At 36.8% G+C, this 19,952-nt stretch overlaps 3 protein-coding genes across 3 annotated transcripts; 1 reads left to right on the top strand and 2 right to left on the bottom strand.

Annotated features, from left to right (window-relative positions):
- Positions 1 to 60: 60 nt before the first annotated feature.
- On the bottom strand, positions 61 to 8,374 carry ankrd54 (ankyrin repeat domain 54). The gene is made up of 8 exons (XM_055194702.2): positions 7,756 to 8,374; positions 7,129 to 7,176; positions 6,930 to 7,028; positions 3,854 to 3,925; positions 3,644 to 3,691; positions 3,018 to 3,142; positions 1,032 to 1,139; positions 61 to 408 (listed from the first exon to the last, which is right to left on the bottom strand). Exons 1-8 carry the CDS (start codon positions 8,108 to 8,110, stop codon positions 334 to 336), a joined length of 930 nt encoding a protein of 309 aa, XP_055050677.1. The 5' UTR covers positions 8,111 to 8,374; the 3' UTR covers positions 61 to 333.
- A 324-nt stretch (positions 8,375 to 8,698) lies between these two features.
- On the bottom strand, positions 8,699 to 14,328 carry foxred2 (FAD-dependent oxidoreductase domain containing 2). Its single transcript, XM_055194691.2, has 10 exons — positions 14,170 to 14,328; positions 13,409 to 13,640; positions 11,568 to 11,873; positions 11,239 to 11,490; positions 10,843 to 11,163; positions 10,582 to 10,748; positions 10,333 to 10,498; positions 10,024 to 10,250; positions 9,754 to 9,924; positions 8,699 to 9,660 (listed from the first exon to the last, which is right to left on the bottom strand). The coding sequence occupies exons 2-10, from the start codon at positions 13,633 to 13,635 to the stop codon at positions 9,425 to 9,427; spliced, it is 2,073 nt and encodes a 690-aa protein (XP_055050666.2). The 5' UTR covers positions 13,636 to 13,640; positions 14,170 to 14,328; the 3' UTR covers positions 8,699 to 9,424.
- Positions 14,329 to 15,109: 781 nt separating this feature from the next.
- hmox1a (heme oxygenase 1a) lies at positions 15,110 to 19,939 on the top strand. The gene is made up of 7 exons (XM_055194703.2): positions 15,110 to 15,219; positions 15,307 to 15,349; positions 15,505 to 15,616; positions 17,127 to 17,342; positions 17,860 to 18,132; positions 19,450 to 19,498; positions 19,576 to 19,939. The coding sequence occupies exons 2-7, from the start codon at positions 15,309 to 15,311 to the stop codon at positions 19,701 to 19,703; spliced, it is 819 nt and encodes a 272-aa protein (XP_055050678.2). The 5' UTR covers positions 15,110 to 15,219; positions 15,307 to 15,308; the 3' UTR covers positions 19,704 to 19,939.
- Positions 19,940 to 19,952: the final 13 nt, after the last annotated feature.

Here is a 19,952-nt window from a genome sequence, read left to right as displayed (position 1 = left end):
TTTGCTTGTGATTCACTGCTGTGTTTCATCACTGCAAATACAAACAGAGGCTGCGTATAATTTTTCATTTTTTTATTTGGCAGTCTTTTGGTCACATACAGAATTGACAGTAAACAGTCACATAGTTGGCTACAAGAAAGGCATAAGTAATAGAGGAATGAGAATTGCTCCAGGAAAAAAATAAAACGCAAAGGCAAAGCATTATTTCTCAGTGAAACGGGGTAACATGACCAAAATTTTGTGCATTGTGTCGGTGTGTTATTTATAAATAGCTTTCCCCAACCGAACCCTCATCGTCCTTAAAATTCTCCAGCCGTTGCATTAAATTCATCTCTACCTGTCTTCCATATTCTGCATCTGAATGCTGAGAGACGTAAAACTGGCCAGTAAATCGGTCACCTCATCCACCTGTGAAACAGCAAAAATAAATACATGAGTTAATTTGGTAAAGAATTATATTAGCGCAAAAGATCTCAGTCCCGATCGCAAGAAAACATACACACACTGATAAAAAGCACTCTGGATAAAATCCAGAATGTAAACGTAAATTTAAATAGAGTTTTTAAATACAGACAGAAAATGTATTTAAAATAACACAGTGGATCTATTCTATAGACGGTTTCATCGAACGCACGTGCGGTGACGCGATACGCGTATGGTCCGACCTTTACTTACTGTTTCAGTTTTTTAATGGTCTGACTATTTGCTGAACTGAACTCTTGAACAAATACCTAGTCGAAAATAACAAATGTTTTGGTTTCCTAGGTAACCTATGTTTTTTTTTGTTGCTTGTTATATAAACAAACTACGTTTAAAGTACTTTGTTGCATTTATTCTCAGCGGAGTTTACCGGAAGTTACGTGTAGACCACGGACGCCGCTTGTTTATGTTGTTACTGCTGAAACATTCTATACATTACTTTCAACTACAAGACATACATCATGATTTACAAGAGCAAAACTTTATTAGATTAAGACAAGTGCATAAGCTCTTCAGAGCTAACATGTGTTTTGGGTACGTGAATGTATTACCTGTTCTCTGGTGCGAGTATTTTGTAGCTGATTTGAGATGTGCTCTAGTTTCTCTTTCTCTTCATTCTGCCCCATTATGTTCAGATATTCTCTCAGCATTTGAATAATCTACAAACATAACACAGAAGTGATCAGATGAGCAGGGTTAGTGGTTTAATGTGTACAGTAAGCATTAAGAATTTAGCAGTGATTTTAAAGGGATAGTTCACTCAAATGAAAATTCTGTCATCATTTTCTCATCCTCATGTTGTTCTGAATATGTATGAACAGAAAATAAGATATTTTGATAAATGGTAAGCACTAGAGTTGGGGTACTCGAACTTGGACTCGAGTCCAATTTTGAATGAACTCGGACTTGTCACGCACTCGGGTGAATTTGTACTCGGACTTGACACGGACTTGGACATTTTGGACTCGGAAAATATCCCGAGTACAGTCGAGTCCACGTCATGTGTAACAATAAAACCAGCATAAACTTGAGATGAGAAATTAATTAATGTCTCAGTCTCTCGTACACACTGCAAACTTTCGGGAGTGACAACCGCATTTAAATGCGGGAGTGAATCCCCTAAATGTTCGTTTCATGTCTGTACAGAACAAGACTCACTCCTGAAAATGTGATTATTGACACAGAAATAACCATAGCAACGTTCTGCCGTCTCGCGTGCTTTTCACTCACAGCTTTGACCAAAATAATCTAACAGCATTGTGTTTTGCAATAAACCTCCGTCTTGGCGTTGTGTTTGTACACTTCTTATGTGAGGCTGCTTCACAGCGCGCGGTCTTGCAGTGTTGCCAGGTCCTCGGCTTTTTTGTACGTAAATACCATTTTGGCGCTTAACCGTTTATGGCTTTTGGCTTATGAAGCGATCAAGTTTTTGGTGTTAATAAAGTGTGAAGGTGCCGATCCCAATATTTTGATCTTTGAAGTAAAGCATTTCGATTTATTTCGGTTTATTATTGGATTTTCTTGTTCGCTTTTTTTTAGTGAAAGATCAGGCAACACTAGTCAGCAAACCTTGTGCCTCTGTCATTTTCTGAACTGCACATACAGAAGACTTTTTTCCCCTTTTAGGAATTTATTTTTTTAGAAGAGAGATCTGTTTATGATGCATGCTTAAACACTTGATTAACTACTAGATAGTCCGTTATTTTACTGCAACACACTGGCAGGCAGCAGCCAGTCAGTCGCATCATACGTGCAGACAAACACACACCTCACACACATCAATGCGTGGCTAGCACGATGTCCTCAAAGTCAGCAATAATTTGTTTTGCTTACGAAAATCATAGAGAATTTATTTGCAAGACATCTGGTAAAAAGATGATACCTCTACATCCCTTTATTTATTTTTTTTATCAGTTTTGATAGGAAACTAGTTGACAAAAAATAAAAATGTTCAATGGCAATGACAAGATGCAATAGAGGTATTTTTATTACATTTTGATATTGCCATTGGTTTAATGGGTTGAAAGGTTAAAGTATTAATAGAAAGTAACAATTTACAATACAAATTTTGTATCTTTTTTCAATTTAATTACTTTCTGGACTCGGCGGACTCGACTTGGACTCGGCCTTTAAGAACTCGGACTTGAGTCCAACTCGGACTCTTTTGGACTCGGCCTTGGACTCGGCCTTAATGTTTAAGGACTTGGTCTTGACTCGTACTCGACAAAGATGGACTTGGACCCAACTCTAGTAAGCACACAGCTGATTGTAACCATTGACTTCCATAGTAGGAAAAACAAATACGATGGAATTCAATGGGTACCGTCAACTGTGTGCTTACATTAATTTCTCAAAATATCTTCTTTTGTGTTCATCAGAAAAAATAAATTCAAACAGATGTAGAACAACATGAGGATGAGGAAATTATGACAGAATTTTCTTTATTAGGTGAACGATCCTTTTAAGTGTATATAAAAAGTGAGTTTTTAGGGGAAATAGTATAATAGTATACAAGTTATGGATTGCTTGTTCCTCACCTGCGTGACCTCTCCTCTGAGGGTTTCAATGCTACGCGACTCTCCTTCTTGTAAGATGTTGAGCTTTGAACGGGCAAGATGTAGAGGGGTCCTCCCGGCACGGTCTAGTGCATCAACACGGGCACCTAACAGCAAAACATTTCAACTGAAATAAGTTTGCTGGGGTTATGCAAAAGCCTGCAGTCTGATACTAATGCAAAATTTCAATAGCTGGGGACTATTTGTGGGCACTGCGTAATATCATTGCATGGTATGGCAGCAAAGTCCTTGATTATTACGCCAGAATGAGAGTATAGTTCCTAGCCATATCAGCCTAGAAAATTGCAACTTTTAATTTTAGTACGCGATGTAACTACAGAAGAGTCAAGTTTTAAAAAGAAAAAATATCAAAACTCTTTGGTCATTTTTGAGTGCGATGCTAATGGTCTATTCAGATTCAATGGATTATGCTAAGCTATGCTAAAAGTGGAAGTGCCAGACCCGGAGATCGGCTGAATGGATTCCAAAACGGTAAAAATCAAATGTTTAACTCTAGGGGAGCTGGAAAATCAGCCTTTTTTTTAAAAAAAAGTGGAGTGTCCGTTTAAATGAAGCCTAACTAATTGGCTAACTTAAGCTTATCTTACCTCCTCTGAGTAAGGTTGTGATAACAGGCACATGGTTGGTGCAGGCAGCTGTAGAAAATAATTAATCGTTTATCAATTTCCAAAGCATCTTATAGCACATTTACAATACGGTACAGGACAATATCAGTTTTAATGACTAACATGTACATCTACAGGCATTGCCACTGAGTTTCACATAACATACTGTAATTTTATAAAGCACATTCTTACCCAGATGCAGAGGTGTGTTTCCAAGACTGTCTCTCTGATTTGGGTTTGCTCCATAACTCAGCAATAGCTGAACTGCATTGTAGGAAAAAAATGACATAATAAAAGTAAATTAGGGGACTTAACTCACATCTAAGAATGCACAGATACAACATTTTTGTGCCAATACAAAGCCTTTTGATATAGCCACATTCTTGGTTTTTTTGTCTGATTTCTTGGTTTAATTTTTTTTATTTGATTATTTCTTACTCTGTTCAGCACTTCAGATAGCTTTGCTGTGTTTAAATGTGCTATATAAATCAAATGTACTTACTTATAGACGGTTTCATCGGACGCACGTGAAACACGTCGGGATCCGAACCTTACTTCCGGTTTCGTTTTTTTTAATGATCTGACTAGTTGCTAAACTGATCTCTTGAACAAATGCCTCGTCGAAAATAACAAATGTTTTGGTTTCCTAGGTAATCTATGTGTTGTTTTTTTTGCTTGTTATATAAATAAACTACGTTTAAAGAACTTTGTTGTTATTTATTCTTAGAGGAGTTTACTGGAAGTTACGTGCGGACCGCGACAGCCGCTTGTTTATGTTGTTACTGCTGAAACCACCTATACGATTATGCACCGATAGTTTTGCTTTTCACTCCTTTTTTTAAATGATTAGATCGTGAAATCCTAGAAGTGGAGAGCGTACAAACTACAATTCTGTTGTCATTTGCTGCATTTTCATTACCCTTTAAATTGCGCAAATTGACATTGCGAATGGAAAATACGGCCAATGGAAACACGTCAATTTGGCAAAAACTCTATCTATCTATCTATCTATCTATCTATCTATCTATCTATCTATCTATCTATCTATCTATCTATCTATCTATCTATCTATCTATCTATCTATCTATCTATCTATCTATCTATCTATCTATCTATCTATCTATCTATCTATCAAAAAAGTTTTTATGCTTGTAGTCACATTTAAAGATGACGCGGTACCTCCCCGAAACACCTCAATACGTGTCTGCTCCCAAGTATAAGAGGCTTTCCTTGCCAATAAATATTTGGATAACACTCCTAGATATCTTTTGATTTAAAATAATGTACTATTACCTCCAAGAAACAACTATACATTGCGCTACTAAATATAAGGGGCTTTCCTTCACTCTTAGAACGAATGTGTTAAAAACAACACATTACTGTTGATTCTGGGACAATACACTAAATGGGTGATTCTCACGAAACCATTAAAACACCACGGCACTAATGATTTTAGCTTTAAAATGTGTAATATAGTAACATTAAAAAGCATCAGAATTAACACAATACTGTGTTCTATCTTGCACAATGTGTGATTTCAACATAAGAATTTATAATTGTAAATTTTATCTCATTTTCTGCTGAAATTCTCATTACCGCAATGTGTCCGGCTGTGTTTGAACATGCGTTATGTTGTAATTTAATCAAATTAACACAAAAATATTAAGAAAAAAAATAAATGGATGTTTTGCTAGACTACTTCAGATGACAGAAAAAATATTTACAGAATATTCATGTATAATAATAATGAAGAAAAATTAGGAAAATGATGTGTCCATGCCTGATGTTCTCATCCTCCGCAACACTTTTTGAGAACAGTTTAAGCACACATACAGAATTTTAATAAAGTTTGATTTTGAGTGACCAAGCACATGGACCAGTTACTTCAAGATGGCTACCAGGTAATATCATTTTTTTACAGTTAATTTGAAATATTGTCTTGTCAGAATGCTTACACGACATTTTGATTATCATTACTGCAACAGATGCTTATTAAATGTTAATTTAATTAATAGAAGCATAATACTTTGATTTTAAATGCATGTGCAGAATCTCCAAATTATGTTCTTTCAGGTTTGTCATGTCATTTTGAAAATATGTCAGTGTTGATGTTTTCTGACTGTTGCGGTAATGAGATTTTTTAGGACAAATTTTTTAAATTATGTTACAAAAAGTGTTAAATGATAAGTAAAAGTTTTTAAATTAATGTTCCCATTTACTCCAGACTTTGTTTTTCAATGTCTGGTGGGGAAAAAAGTAAATTTAAGCAATTTTTACATTTTCCTGCTTGACATTTTTAAAACCAAGTTTTCGTGAGAATCACCCAAATACGTTGTCCCAGAATCCACACATCTCTGTGTTATTATTGAAACAACACATTTTGTGTTATTTTTAACAGAACTTGTGTTGTCAGTTTAACACAAAATCAACACAAAATGACACATAATGTGTTAAAATTACACATAATGTGTTAAAAGCTTAATGCACAAAGATGTGTAAATACTTTCTAGGCTAAGACTGTTGCCAATAATGTTTGGATAATACTCTTATGCTATGTACACACCAAACGCGGGGCATCGCGTTACTCGCTCTAGGTTACTTGCGGGATTTTTAACTTCATGTCATGCAAATTTGAATATTCAAGTTGAATATTTTCAACTTGGGCGAAGACGCGCCTGAGGCAAATAGCGCGTGTTTTTGTGGCAAACGCGCCGCCCATATCTTTGTATGTAATCTACTCACAGAAATCGTTGAACTCGCGTCTGGTGTGAACCCACAGTTAGTCTCCATCGGTTAAAAAAATAATGCCTAGTGCGGAAGTGATATTAGTAGATCTAACAACATTAGCTTTGGAATGATTTATCGCAAGAGGAAAAACTATGATTCAGTCATATATCATTGATTAATGGAAACAGCGTCATTTAGCAAGCCTTTTGTCGACATTTTGAAAATAGCGCTAAAGCTTTTACGGAAATCTGCGATGGAAAGGCAGCTAGTGTAAGCTAATAACAAATAATCACACACCATGAGTTCTGATGTGTTTTTTAGCCCTTTTTACTTGCCAGGACATAAGCTGACCCAATCATTGGCTGTTTTTTAACAATCGTCCGATAGTAGGAAAAATAATAGTGGCAAAATAACAATTAAGGGATGATAAATCCGTGCATCCCTACTCAAAACAATAAAGCTCAAACCCAGATATGCAATGAATGAATCAAAAAACGCTGTTTCACAGCATTCGCAAAAGGATGACTTTTTTTCAGCCTACCGATAGTCTCATTGCCATTGCAGGAAGAAAAGTGTAAGGCTGTCCTCCCCTTGTCATCTGCAGCACAAGGATCGACACCATCTTCCAGCAATCTACGAACTAGAAAAGAATAAAAGTAAGCAAATTATAACTGCAATAGATCGGATCCTAGCATCCTAACATTTGTGGTAGCCTACCTATAAAGATACTTATATCCCACCTGTGTCAATATCATTGCTATTGGCTGCTTCTCTGAGCCTCTTCACAGCTTGGGAGAGAAAGGCACATACAACCGATTATGTAATGCTAGACCAGGTAATGGATACAATTGTAATTTAACTACTACTCATAACTTTGCAATGTGTGATATCAGTATTCTGACTAGAGCAGTGAATCCAACATTTTTTTTTAAACAAAGCACTTGTGCCCAAAGTACTGCCGACAGGCTGTTTCATACTATATTCATTAACAGGTTCTGCATGCAAATAACCTACTACAACTACATTTGATTATAAAATAAGCATGCTTTGCTTAGATAGCTAAAAATGTCATGAAACTGTAATGTCATTGAACATGTTTACTTGTTTAAATTTATGAATGTATCAAATACTACAAGTAATAGGATAAATCTGGCAATGAATTTGTAATCCAAATGTTACCTTTCACAAAATGCATGCATGACAAAAAGGTGTTTACTAACGACTACCTTTTGTAAAGCATGCAAATAAAAGAGTTATAAACAAACTTTTTTGTTTACAATGCAGATAATGTTACTTAGCTCTTATATGACATCTTGGTTACCAATTTACAGGTCTCTCAAAAAGCTAAAATGACTAAATGTACCAACCATACAGGTCTTTCCCAACAGGCCCCATGTTCCTCCGGGCTCTGGCCAACCGCCTCACCCTGGTCGCGGTGATCTTGCCCGGTGAGCCCCGGCTCGTCTGCAGCAGTTCACCGGGTTTCCATAACAAGTGCAGATACTTGAGGTCCGTCTCAGCAGACGGCCGCGTTCGGTTCAGCCTCAGCATACTCAGTGTGTCCAGACGCGAGATACTGAACCCGACCGCACCTGCAGCCGCCTCCACCGGCGTCTGATCCTCTAGTTTCTCGCTGTCTGTCATCGGTCCGTTGTACTCGGCCTCCGAACAAGACCTGTCGCCATCCGACGCGGCTGCGACCGGTGGGTTCGACTCATCCATATTTTCAAGGCGTTACTGGACGAATGTCAGTATGTGAGATGTCAGTATAAGTATCAGAGTCATCTGTTGCACAATCCTAATTCTGCATTTTTAAACAAATGCCATTTTTCAAAAGCGCGTTTTTGGCCACATATTAAAATAAACAAACGAAGCTACTTTATTGTGCATTGCGATTTAATATTTAAATGTCAAGCATTGTTCCGCAGCGAACGATGCTCCCACTTGAGCCAAAATGGCGCTGTTTCTATGTTTTCCGCTTGTTTTCAGTAAAACGCGTCGGCATTGCTTACTCTGATTCGGAAGCAGCCAATCAAAATCGACGTTGTTAAGCTTTTCCTCCAATCAGAGAACGTGTAGTGGCAACGTAGTAATTTCGTTCAAAATTTTCAATAAAAGTTTATTTAATGATCAGATTTTCATTTAATATTATGCATTTCTTATTTATTTACATTTGTGTTTATTTCATGCGTCTTTATTTTATTTGTTATTTTAAATGTTCATGTTACTTTTGTCTAAAAGAAACTAACGTTAAATAAAAATGGATTTCAAAGTGAAAGATTATTTATGAAAAAAATACTAGGGTACTGATTTTATTTTTAACGTTTATTTTATTCGCTAAAGTTCATATTCATAAGCAAAAATGTGCACACTTAATACCCAAGATCAACATTATTTAATTTAGAAACTTGTTTTCCACCTTTCACATAATCTTTCAAATATTAAAAGTTGATTTTTAATAATAAAAATAAAAGTACTACAATAATACATTTCTGAATTCCCCATAAACTGTTTATCTTGTATGGATGTACGCTACAATGCAACGTTTCATATAATTTGTACTAGCAGCAATGTTCAGGTCTACTATTCTGAACTGGTATTGTAGTCATTTAAAGTTAATATTTAAACTCATTTTTGTACGTAAATACAAGTTACATTTCACATATATAAGCAAACTATTTATTTGTATAGTGATTTATTATCACTAGGATCCCAAAACACGTTACTCAAAGATAGAATGTCTTTATCATTTAAATACATGTACCTATAACACAGTTAAGTATTCACATGAAAATATTTCTCTAAAATACCTTTGTCAATAATATAAAAAATAAATAATGCATTAAGTCAACACCATCAAACAATATGCAAAGCTATAATTTGGCTTATAAAAACTATAATTTGGTAATACCGATTAGTTTAACCAGATATGTAAGATCATAATCTCAACATGCAGAAATGCCGTTTACAAAAGTTGGGAGGTAGACTGAACAAAATTTCACAAGCACAACTGATTTAATCTTTGGTTTGATGCCCTCAAAGGTCAAAGTTAACCCTTGAGATGACAGCAGCGCCCGCACGTGTTAGGTATTCAGGAACTGGTGTGTCATCATCCTCATGTGAAACATCTTCCCGATGATTTGGCATAAGTCCTGCCTCACGGGCATGTTGCCATAAGTGACCGTTACCTATAATGCCCTGCTTTCTTAAATAACCTTGACGACAGAAGACGGGTGGGTTACGACTGGTGAGAGACATGAGAAAACAGGATTCTGAAGAGAAAAAATGTAAAAAGATGCTTTAATAAATGGTTACATTTTTTGCACATAAAATATCCACCAATATAATGACGTAAATGTGCTGACCAGCATAAAATGGTCTGAGGTCAGTTTGTATGCAGTGCTCGAGGAAGCGTCTGAGCGGTTGGCTGTGTGATATGGGCTGATCCCATTCTGTAAGAAAGTCCTCGACCATGTGATGCAATGCCTCGGGTCGTGGGAGGGGCCAACCGGCTGGACGCTGTCTCATCTCTTTTTCTATAGGAACACAAAGTATAGATTTTAATGCATTTGTACATTGCATATTCAGTATTATATAAATCACAAATTGAGAGCCCTAAAAGTAACATAAATCACCTGTAGGTAGTGTTTTGTAGTAATACAGTACTGGGTGGAGAAAGTTGGATCTCCAGGCTTTGGTCCATTCTGACTCAGCCCGACCTGGTCCCAGCGTATCAGTGTGGTTCAGTCCATACTGCATGACCAAAACCAGGAGCCCATGTCCTGAGACATGCCGTCCAGATAAAGCAGACAGCTGGGACAGGGCTTGTAAAGGAAACTCCTCTAGATATTCACAGTGAGACCTTTAAAAAAGATTAAAGGACAGAATGGTCTTCTGTACTTATTTTACACCCACACCTACAGGAAAAAATTTGAATGTCTTACCCTCGCAATAGAATGATGTCTCCCAAAACCTGAAACATCTGGTACGGCCCTGAAGCTTCATTCACCCGTCTAAGAATCCATGTTTGAAGCTGACTGATGGGTATGTTTGTAGCAGGCCAAGCAATGTTATGGTAACGTTGCTCCAGGACTTTATGAACAGCACGTACTACAGTAGCATGACAAGGATATTATAGTATTATTACCCATAATTCATGAGAGTCAACAATGCTTGTCAAGTAAAGTGGTCACCTGTGTAGCGAAAGCCATGAATAAAGCCTCCAGCTGACAAACGATAATCTCTGGAGTGTGCCGCCGTCCCGAGCACAAACAAGTTAGGCGTTCCTCTGCCTTCGTACCAGGCTGTTACCCCTGGCAATCGGCCCCGGGCACCGCTGCTTTGAGGAGGACGGGCAGATCTGGATGATAATAATAAAAATTGACGTCTAATTGTAATTATATAACATGCTGAGTTTCTTCTGTACGGTCGTTTAATATTGTAATTGATTTTACCCGTCAAAAATGGAGAAGTTGAATTTGAATCCCAGGCATCGGATCACTCTGTCATACGGCTGTCTGAGCGAAAAGTTATCAGTGTGGTAGCCAGGCAGATTTTGGGCTGTGACCTTTGAACTCGTGTTGCCATTATGATGGTCGAGAAGTTCAGACAGAGTTAAATACAGCTGTTCTTTTCCCTTCACGGATTTCCCATTTGTTTTCTTTCCCATCCTCCGTTTTCCTCCACGGACAATGGCAATGTCATCCAGTCTTCCCTCCACTAGGCCATCAAGAGATTTTAGCTGGTATGTATCTAATAACTCATTATTCACTGCCCTGCAAACATATGAATATTTTCAATTACAGAACTAGATGGATTCCGAAACTTGAAGTCATTCTTGTATTGAATACCTGAGGTCCCCAACATAGTGCGTTTGCCATGCCAGTCTAACAGGACTGGGGCTGTACAAGTGTATCCGGCTTGCTCTACCCAAGATGCTCTGTGCCGTCTCGAAGGCCGAGTTTCCTTTGCCGAGGATTAACACAGCTTGGCCTTTAAACTCTTCGGGATCGGTGGGAATACTCTCATAACCTTCCACCAGATCAGAGCCAAGAAAATCCACCTGCTGAGGAACCCAAAGCCCGGTAGAGACCAGAAGGACCCTACAGGAAAAGATGGAAACATGAATGATACAAAACCCAGCATAGGTTATAAAGATTTCCCGTAAGTATCACCATACCGGCACTGATAACGGATGCCATTCTGATCGGTCAGGATATAACTTTGGTGTCCTTTAAAATCAAATGCTTTGATTCTCCCGATATCAACTCCATATTTAACTTTCAGTCCAAGTTCTTCTACAAACAGTGAGAGATAGCGTGGGAAGTCATCAGCATGGGGGTAAAGCTCTCTGCTTATTCGCTGAAACAGGAGATTGGGCCTGTCACTCAACAGAGAGTTCCAATCATGGCGCAGATTAAATTCCCTGTTCCGCCTCCCGGTGTAAATTTTGTTAATGCTGATGAGTTTTCTGTGGCGTGGATATCTGAAAAAAGAAAACAGTAAAAATGACAGTTTAGTCAGTAACCTCTTTACATTTTATGTTTAAGGGGAAATAGTGTTTACAACCCATTATACTGATGTAATCTAAATAATAGTGATACTGTAACTCTGCTGTTGGCGCATTGCATTAGAAGTTCAAAAGTTATGGGTTCAAATCCTTGGGAACACACTGATTAAGTGTATTCTTAAGATGTACTGAAATGCAAGTGTTTTACCAAATGCATAAAATGTGATCTGACGTACACTCACCTAAAGGAGTATTAGGAACACCTGTTCAATTTCCCATTAATGCAATTATGTAATCAACCAATCACATGGCAGTTGCTTTAATGCATTTAGGGGTGTGGTCCTGGTCAAGACAATCTTCTGAACTCCAAACTGAATGTCAGAATGGGAAAGAAAGGTGATTTAAGCAATTTTGAGCGTGGCATGGTTGTCGGTGCCAGACGGGCCGCTCCGAGTATTTCACAATCTGCTCAGTTACTGGGATTTTCACGCACAACCATTTCTAGGGTTTACAAAGAATGGTGTGAAAAGGGAAAAACATCCAGTATGCAGCGAAAAATGCCTTGTTGATGCTAGAGGTCAGAGGAGAATGGGCCGACTGATTCAAGCTGATAGAAGAGCAACTTTGACAGAAATAACCACTCGTTACAACCGAGGTATGCAGCAAAGCATTTGTGAAGCCACAACATGCACAACCTTAAGGCGGATGGGCTACAACAGAAGAAGACCCCACCAGGTACCACTCATCTCCACTACAAATAGGAAAAAGAGGCTACAATTTGAAACAGCTCACCAAAATTGGACAGTTAAAGACTAGAAAAATGTTTCCTAGTCTGATGAGTCTCGATTTCTGTTGAGACATTCAGATGTTAGAGCCAGAATTTGGCGTAAACAGAATGAGAACATGGATGCATCATGCCTTGTTACCACTGTGCAGGGTGCTGGTGGTGTTATGGTGTGGGGGATGTTTTCTTGGCATCCTTAGTGCCAATTGGGCATCGTTTAAATGCCACGGCCTACCTCAGCATTGTTTCTGACCATGTCCATCCCTTTATGATCCTCTGATGGCTACTTCCAGCAGGATAATACACCATGTCACAAAGCTCGAATCATTTCAAATTGGTTTCTTGAACATGACAATGAGTTCACTATACTTAAATGGCCCCCACAGTCACCAGATCTCAACCCAATAAAGCATCTTTGGGATGTGGTGCAACGGGAGCTTCATGCCCTGGATGTGCATCCCACAAATCTCCATCAACTGCAAGATGCTATCCTATCAATATGGGCCAACATTTCCAAAGAATGCTTTCAGCACCTTGTTGAATCAATGCCACGTAGAATTAAGGCAGTTCTGAAGGCAAAAGGAGGTCAAACACAATATTAGTATCATGTTCCTAATAATCCTTTAAGTGAGTGTTTATAAGGTGTGCAACTTGTGGCTGCAAGTTTGTCTATTGCAGTAAATCTAGTAATGCTGTAGTATCATTTTAGCTCAACCCAATTACACACTTGTTGAAGAAGCTGCCCGGTCCAGAGTTTCGCTCCAGAATGATATAATCTCTCTGTCTTCTGGAGAGAAAATAGCCCATCTGGAGTCCTGCAGGTCCAGCTCCCAGCACACAGTACTCATGGCTCAGTGTGATATTACTCCCATGAGGATCAGGACCAGAACCAGAACTGGCCAAGACCAGGTACAGGACACATAGAAGCCAGAGGAGAGCCTGAACTTGACTCATGGGGACTGGGTGCAGAAATACAAATAACAAAGCATAGAGCATCACATGTTATCATTGCAACTGTTCAAAATATATACATTTTAATCATCAAATGATAACCCACATGCAAAATACTATAGTATACTATAGTGTTTATTGTAGTAAAATTCCTATACTACAGTGTTTTTATTTTACTATAATAAATTATACTACAGTATTTCCTAGTTTTTTCTATTTATTATTGTTAATGCCACAGAATGCTGTAGCATACTATACCACAGTACTATAATGTACTATATAGTAAATCCTATACTGTATTTTCCATGTGACGTTCACGTGCAGGAAAAAGCTTTTAAACAAATGTATTTTTCAGCACAAAGCATAAAGTATGCCTGAAGGAATGCAAACGCCAACACATTATAAATAAAAGAATATTATAAGCATTGCCATATTTTAACAAATGCAGTTACTTTGCTCTTAATCTGCGGCAACATCCAGCGTACACAAAAGCGACAAACAGTGTATAGCGTAAATATAGTCATTAAATAGACATACCGTCACCCACAGCTGCTTCTGGGATCGTTTAAAAGCAGAAAATGAGACATAAATATCAAGGATTTTGTAAACTACATCTTCGTGCTTGCGCGGCTTTCATAACATCTTCGCAGAGAAGACAGACATTAGACGCCATGAACGGATGGGCGTGGTTAAGAGGCACTTAGTTTACGCCCACTTAAAATGGTCTTCCTGTTGTTTATCGCGTGAATTTATATCTGTGTATTTTTTATGTTTATGCTTTTATTATCATTATTTCCTTATTCTGTTTGTTATATGTTGGTTTTATCAGTTGTTATAATGTGTTTTGATATGTAAATTATTTGTATTATTTATTAATATAATGTGACTGGCTCCTATATTATAAAGGTATTTAATTTGACAGTGAATGAAGTACTCACAAATCAAATGTAAGCTGATTACCTAAATGAGGTATTTTTATCCAAAATAGTTGTTTAAATGTTTAATTTTGTAGGTATAAACAGATTTAAAATGTTTTAAAGGAATTTGTTGTTATTTCCAACTATCTGAACCAGCACTCCTAACGAAATAAATCAAGTGTGTGCATTAAACTTGCACAGTCATAGTTCAGGATTTTTTCGACGTCAGGCTTTATGAAGTCCTTACAGATCAGTGTATGCTGTGTCATGTTTAGAAGTACACCAATGGGGAAACAGCATAGCAACAAAAACATTGTGTACTACAAAATCAACGTCACACGTTCTCAAAACAGCAACAGTTTTAACTTAACCACACTTACTAACACACTTACTTTATAAATGACTAATTAAACATCAAAACCCTGCTTTGTCATGGATTTGCTTAAGCTCATGTGACTTTCACTGCTGTGTCATGAGAAACTGTTGCAAGTTTCTGTCCAGTCATGGTAAGCGTTGGCTTGTGGAAACTGCATCAACAATTTCACTTCCTATTTGGCAAAATCTAGTAGATCATTTGGGGAGGACGTGCGTATATAAAGAAGTGCAACAGTCTGAACTCTGAACACAGAACTGAAGACATACATCAAGGCAGTTCATCTACACAGAACAGGTGAATATTTTGTGCGTAAACTATATTTTAAACAGATATAACTGGAAAGAAATCACACTGAATAATAATGAATATGTGTTATTTTAGATATGGAGTCTATGAAGAGCAAACCAGAAGACAGCACTAAAAGGTAAAAAGCTTTTTTTATTACACCACAGTCATGGAATTAAATTAAAGCCAGTAAATGTTATTGGATTTAAAGGACAGATCAAAGCAGAATAATGAATATTAACCATGATTGGTTAAAAAATTGTTAATAATTAATTGTGTCATGTTTTTTTATAGTGATTTGTCTGAGCAGATAAAAGCAGCCACTAAAGACTGTCACGTCAGAGCGGAGAACACACAACTGATGCTCAACTATCAGAAAGGACAGATAACACAAACACAATATAAGGTAAAACTATACAAATATGTTACTTTGTGATATGAAGCTTTTAATATTAAAGCAGAATAACGATGAGCACAGATTTGAGAGTTTGAAATAAATCTGAACTACAGTATTTTAAAAAATTTAAAGGGATAGTTCCCCCAAGAGTGAAAATTCGGTCATCATTTGCTCACTCTCATGTTGTTGCAAACCTGCATAAATGTCTTTGTTTTGATATACATGAAGGAAAATATTTTGAGGAATTTTTGTGACCAAACCAATCAGAGGCCTACGGAGCCCCTAAGGGGACATGAAGAAAAAAAAAAATAAAGTTATCTTCGCATGCGCACGTGAAACTTGCGCATGAAACTAAACTTTTAAAAAAAATTCTGCACATTAAGGTTTTGCGTGAGCACGCGAAAGTTTTACGTGAGCACATGAAACTAAACTTTAGATTTTTTTTACTCCAATGTCACCTTAGGGGCTCGGTAGAGGCCCCGTTGACTTCCATAGTAGGAATGCTATGTAAGTGAATGGGGCTTATGATCGGATCAGAACAAAGAAATTGGTACAGGTTTGTGGCAGCATGAGAATGAGTAGATGATGACAAAAAATTTATTTTTGGGTGAACTGTCCCTTTAAAAAATGTTGTGTATCAAAGATTACTTTTAAATTTCCATTTATTTATTTTTTGGACATAGTTTTCCAATGGTATTTTTGATGTACCTGGAGTACCATGCCAATCATATGTAATCAAACAACTTTGGCATATACACTGCAATGCTGGGTAAATTTCAACCCAGCTTTGCGTCAAAAAGGGCGAACTTAATATGTTGGGTTGTAATTTAGGTTGTTTCGACAAAAAACACTGCGTTGTTTGATCCATTGTTGGGTCAAATATAAACATTTTCTTGGTTAATTTAACCCAACGGCTGGGTTTGCCCCTTTTTGACCCAATGCTGTGTTGAAAATAACCCAGAATGTTTTTTTAATGTATAAAACCAGTGACTTAGCATCTGGGGACTATGACAAGCAATTTATAATATATCATTAATTATCCATTTGATTAATTGATTAATAAGATTTTCAAATTTTATATTATGTATTTTCCTCTCTAAAAATGCTGGCTTATTTTCAACCATGCGCTGGGTCAAAAGGGGACGAACCCAGGACGTTAGGTTATAATATAAACATTAAACATATTTATAAATATAAACATTTTCTGGGTTGATTAACCCAACAGCTGGGTTCCTCCCATTTTTACCCAGAGTGAACTTAAATAATTTATAACATCCTATGATGTCCTGTGATCCTAAAAAAACAAGAAGATGCATAAATAATATAAATAAGTAAAACATAAAAATATGAAAACATAACTATATTATGGAAATTAATATTTATAAAGTATAACACGGATGCGTCTGTAATCTTGAAGGTCAACAGTCTGCATTTAGGTGTCTCCAAATCCTCATATCTTTCACATGGCACCATGAACAGTACATAATAGCTGACTTCACCCGTGTTGTTTTATTTTCAGCTCCTGCTGTGTTCTCTCTTTGAGATCTATGAAGCGCTTGAGGAAGAACTGGACAGGAACTGTGATCACCCTGCAGTAAAGCCCATCTATTTCCCTCAGGAGCTGGCACGACTGGAGTCTCTGGAGCGAGATCTGGAGTATTTCTTTGGACCTCAGTGGAGGAAGAGAATATCAGTACCTTCAGCCACACAAAGATACACACAGAGACTGAGAGAGGCATGGGCTGCTTACTTCTAGAATGTTTACATTAAAGATTTCTTCCTATTTATGCTTTGGCAGACATTAGCAATTTGCATGTTATTTAGTAGCACTACGCTTTACCAACTGAGCTACAGGAACACAAGGAATTTAAGCAGAATGATTTACATACAATAAATGCTTACAGTGGTGAACTGGTAGCTCAGTTGGTAAAGCATTGAGCTTGATCAACTTCAAAAGCAAGTTACTTAGTTGACACAACATATTTTACATAACTTTTTGAGTAAACCAATATTTTTAAGTTGAATGAACTCAAAATTTTAAGATAACCAGGTAACTTAATTTTTTAAGTTGAACCAACACATCTTTTTACAGTGTTGACATGAGGATGACTAAATAATAACAGATTGATTGGTTAAACTGTTACTTTAAGTCCTTTAATAGGTCCTGACCCTTGGTTATTATAAGGACTTGAAATTCCAGCAAATATTATTTTAAGATTTCCTATAACTCAGCGCTCTCTGTTCCTCTGCAGATCGGCAAAAACAGGCCAAATCTTCTTGTTTCACACGCCTATACACGCTACCTCGGAGACCTGTCAGGAGGACAGGTGCTTGGCAAAATTACCCAGAAATCCTTGGGGCTGACTGAAAACAAAGGGGTGGCATTTTTCACGTTTCCCGGAGTGACGAGCCCCAACAAATTCAAGCAGCTGTACAGGAGCAGAATGAACAGCATCGACTTAACAGAGCAGGAGAGACGGGAGGTTCTGGACGAGGCTACAAGAGCTTTTGAGTTTAACATTGAGGTGAGGATGTGATGCGTCATACTAGCAATATGAAAGGTTTGGCACTATTATATTTCTAACAAAATTGTTTAGCCGACTTAAGAAAGCCTAAATGCCTCATAGACGTTACCCAGCCGGCATTTCAACGTTGATTCACCGTAAAATCAACGTCAAGGACAAGGTTGAATCAACGTTGAATTACCTTTGGATTTTGCAAATTGAAACAATGTTGAACAAACATTGTTTTTTTTTCAACCAAATTTCAACATTGATTTTTAAGCATTTTATTAACCTTTTGCAACTGTTTAGCATTAACTGTTGTAACAACGTTGTTTTAACGTTGAAACAAGAACTGACATTATTTCAACCTAATTTTAACGTTGATTTTTAAGCATTTTATTAACCTTTTCCAACCATTTAGCATTACCTGTTGTATCAATGTTGTTGTAACTTTAAAACAAGAACTGACATTATTTCAACCAAATTTCAACGTTGATTTTTAAGCATTTTATTAACCTTTTCCAACCACTTAGCATTACCTGTTGTATTCAATTTGCAAAATCCAAAGGTATTTCAACGTTGATTCACCGTAAAATCAACATCATGGACAAGGTTGAATCAACGTTGAATTACCTTTGGATTTTGCAAATTGAAACAATGTTGAACAAACATTGTTTTATTTCAACCAAATTTCGACATTGTTTTTTTTTAAGCATTTTATTAACCTTTTGCGACAGTTTAGCATTAACTGTTGTATCAATGTTGTTTTAACGTTGAAACAATTACTGACATTATTTCAACCAAATTTCAACATTGATTTTTAAGCATTTTATTAACCTTTTGCAACCATTTAGCATTAACGGTTGCATCAATGTTGTTTTAACGTTGAAACAAGAACTGACATTATTTCAACCAAATTTCAACGTTGATTTTTAAGCATTTTATTAACCTTTTCCAACCACTTAGCATTACCTGTTGTATCAATGTTGTTTTAACGTTGAAACAAGAACGGACATTATTTTTTCAACGTTGATTTTTAAGCATTTTATTAAACTTTTGCAACCATTTAGCATTAACTGTTGCATCAATGTTGTTTTAACGTTGAAACAAGAACTGACATTATTTCAATGTTGAAAGTCGGTCATATGCCTGCTGTGTAGCTTTTATGTGAGGGTATAAAAGATGATACAGCTTAATCAGGCTCATCTATAATATGTAATGCTGACTTTCAGTACATCATCTATGTGGATTGTTGCAATGAATTAAACTTGGTTTTTGATAGAAGAGACCCTATTAAGAGTTGAATGAAATTAAATACATGTTGGTTGTCTTAAACAGGTCTTTGATGATCTTCAGAAAATGCTCAGCATCACAGAGGAAAATTCCAGTGAGTATCAATTAACTACTTAATAAACACTTATACGAATAGATTGAAGATGATAAACATTACTGTGCTTTGTATAGGTGAGAAAGGAAATGACATCACATCCAACACTCAGTCAAGAACCTTCACCAGTTCTCCGGTTCTTCAGTTTGCATTGGGTGCGGGCATCGCTTTGGCAACGGTTGGAATGGGAGTTTATGCTTTTTGATTCAAGAGCATTTATAGATATCGACTGATGAATAAATCTGAAGCTTACTGCAGTTTTTTAAGGTCTAATCTAAAAGATGAACTTTTTTTAAACACTAATCATGGATATATAATACTGTACTCATATTACTTTGATCCTTTTAAACGTGCAATGAATCAAATATTACGGTTACAGCTTTTATGTAAATTATGTAATTGTTTTGTAAGCATTGTGAAATAAAATATTTTGTAAAATAATTATTTGTAGTTG

The sequence above is a fragment of the Misgurnus anguillicaudatus genome, chromosome 19 (genome assembly GCF_027580225.2).
Source record: "Misgurnus anguillicaudatus chromosome 19, ASM2758022v2, whole genome shotgun sequence".
NCBI lineage: Eukaryota > Metazoa > Chordata > Actinopteri > Cypriniformes > Cobitidae > Misgurnus > Misgurnus anguillicaudatus.
Note: the sequence above shows the minus strand (reverse complement) of the source record. Positions and strands in the feature narration are given on the sequence as shown.

Bases quoted from the DNA above. Each gene is read 5' to 3' on its own strand.
- ankrd54 (XM_055194702.2), bottom strand. From the start codon at position 8,110: ATGGATGAGTCGAACCCACCGGTCGCAGCCGCGTCGGATGGCGACAGG. The intron at 1,140-3,017 runs GTGAGGAACAAG...TTATGTTTGTAG, and splicing joins TCAGAGGAGAGGTCACGCAG to ATTATTCAAATGCTGAGAGA. The intron at 409-1,031 runs GTAATACATTCA...GCTGTTTCACAG, and splicing joins ATACTCGCACCAGAGAACAG to GTGGATGAGGTGACCGATTT.
- foxred2 (XM_055194691.2), bottom strand. From the start codon at position 13,635: ATGAGTCAAGTTCAGGCTCTCCTCTGGCTTCTATGTGTCCTGTACCTG. The intron at 11,164-11,238 runs GTATTCAATACA...ATATGTTTGCAG, and splicing joins CACTATGTTGGGGACCTCAG to GGCAGTGAATAATGAGTTAT. The intron at 10,749-10,842 runs GTAAAATCAATT...ATTATCATCCAG, and splicing joins AACTTCTCCATTTTTGACGG to ATCTGCCCGTCCTCCTCAAA.
- hmox1a (XM_055194703.2), top strand. From the start codon at position 15,309: ATGGAGTCTATGAAGAGCAAACCAGAAGACAGCACTAAAAG. The intron at 15,617-17,126 runs GTAAAACTATAC...TTTTATTTTCAG, and splicing joins TAACACAAACACAATATAAG to CTCCTGCTGTGTTCTCTCTT. The intron at 17,343-17,859 runs GCATGGGCTGCT...GTTCCTCTGCAG, and splicing joins ACACACAGAGACTGAGAGAG to ATCGGCAAAAACAGGCCAAA.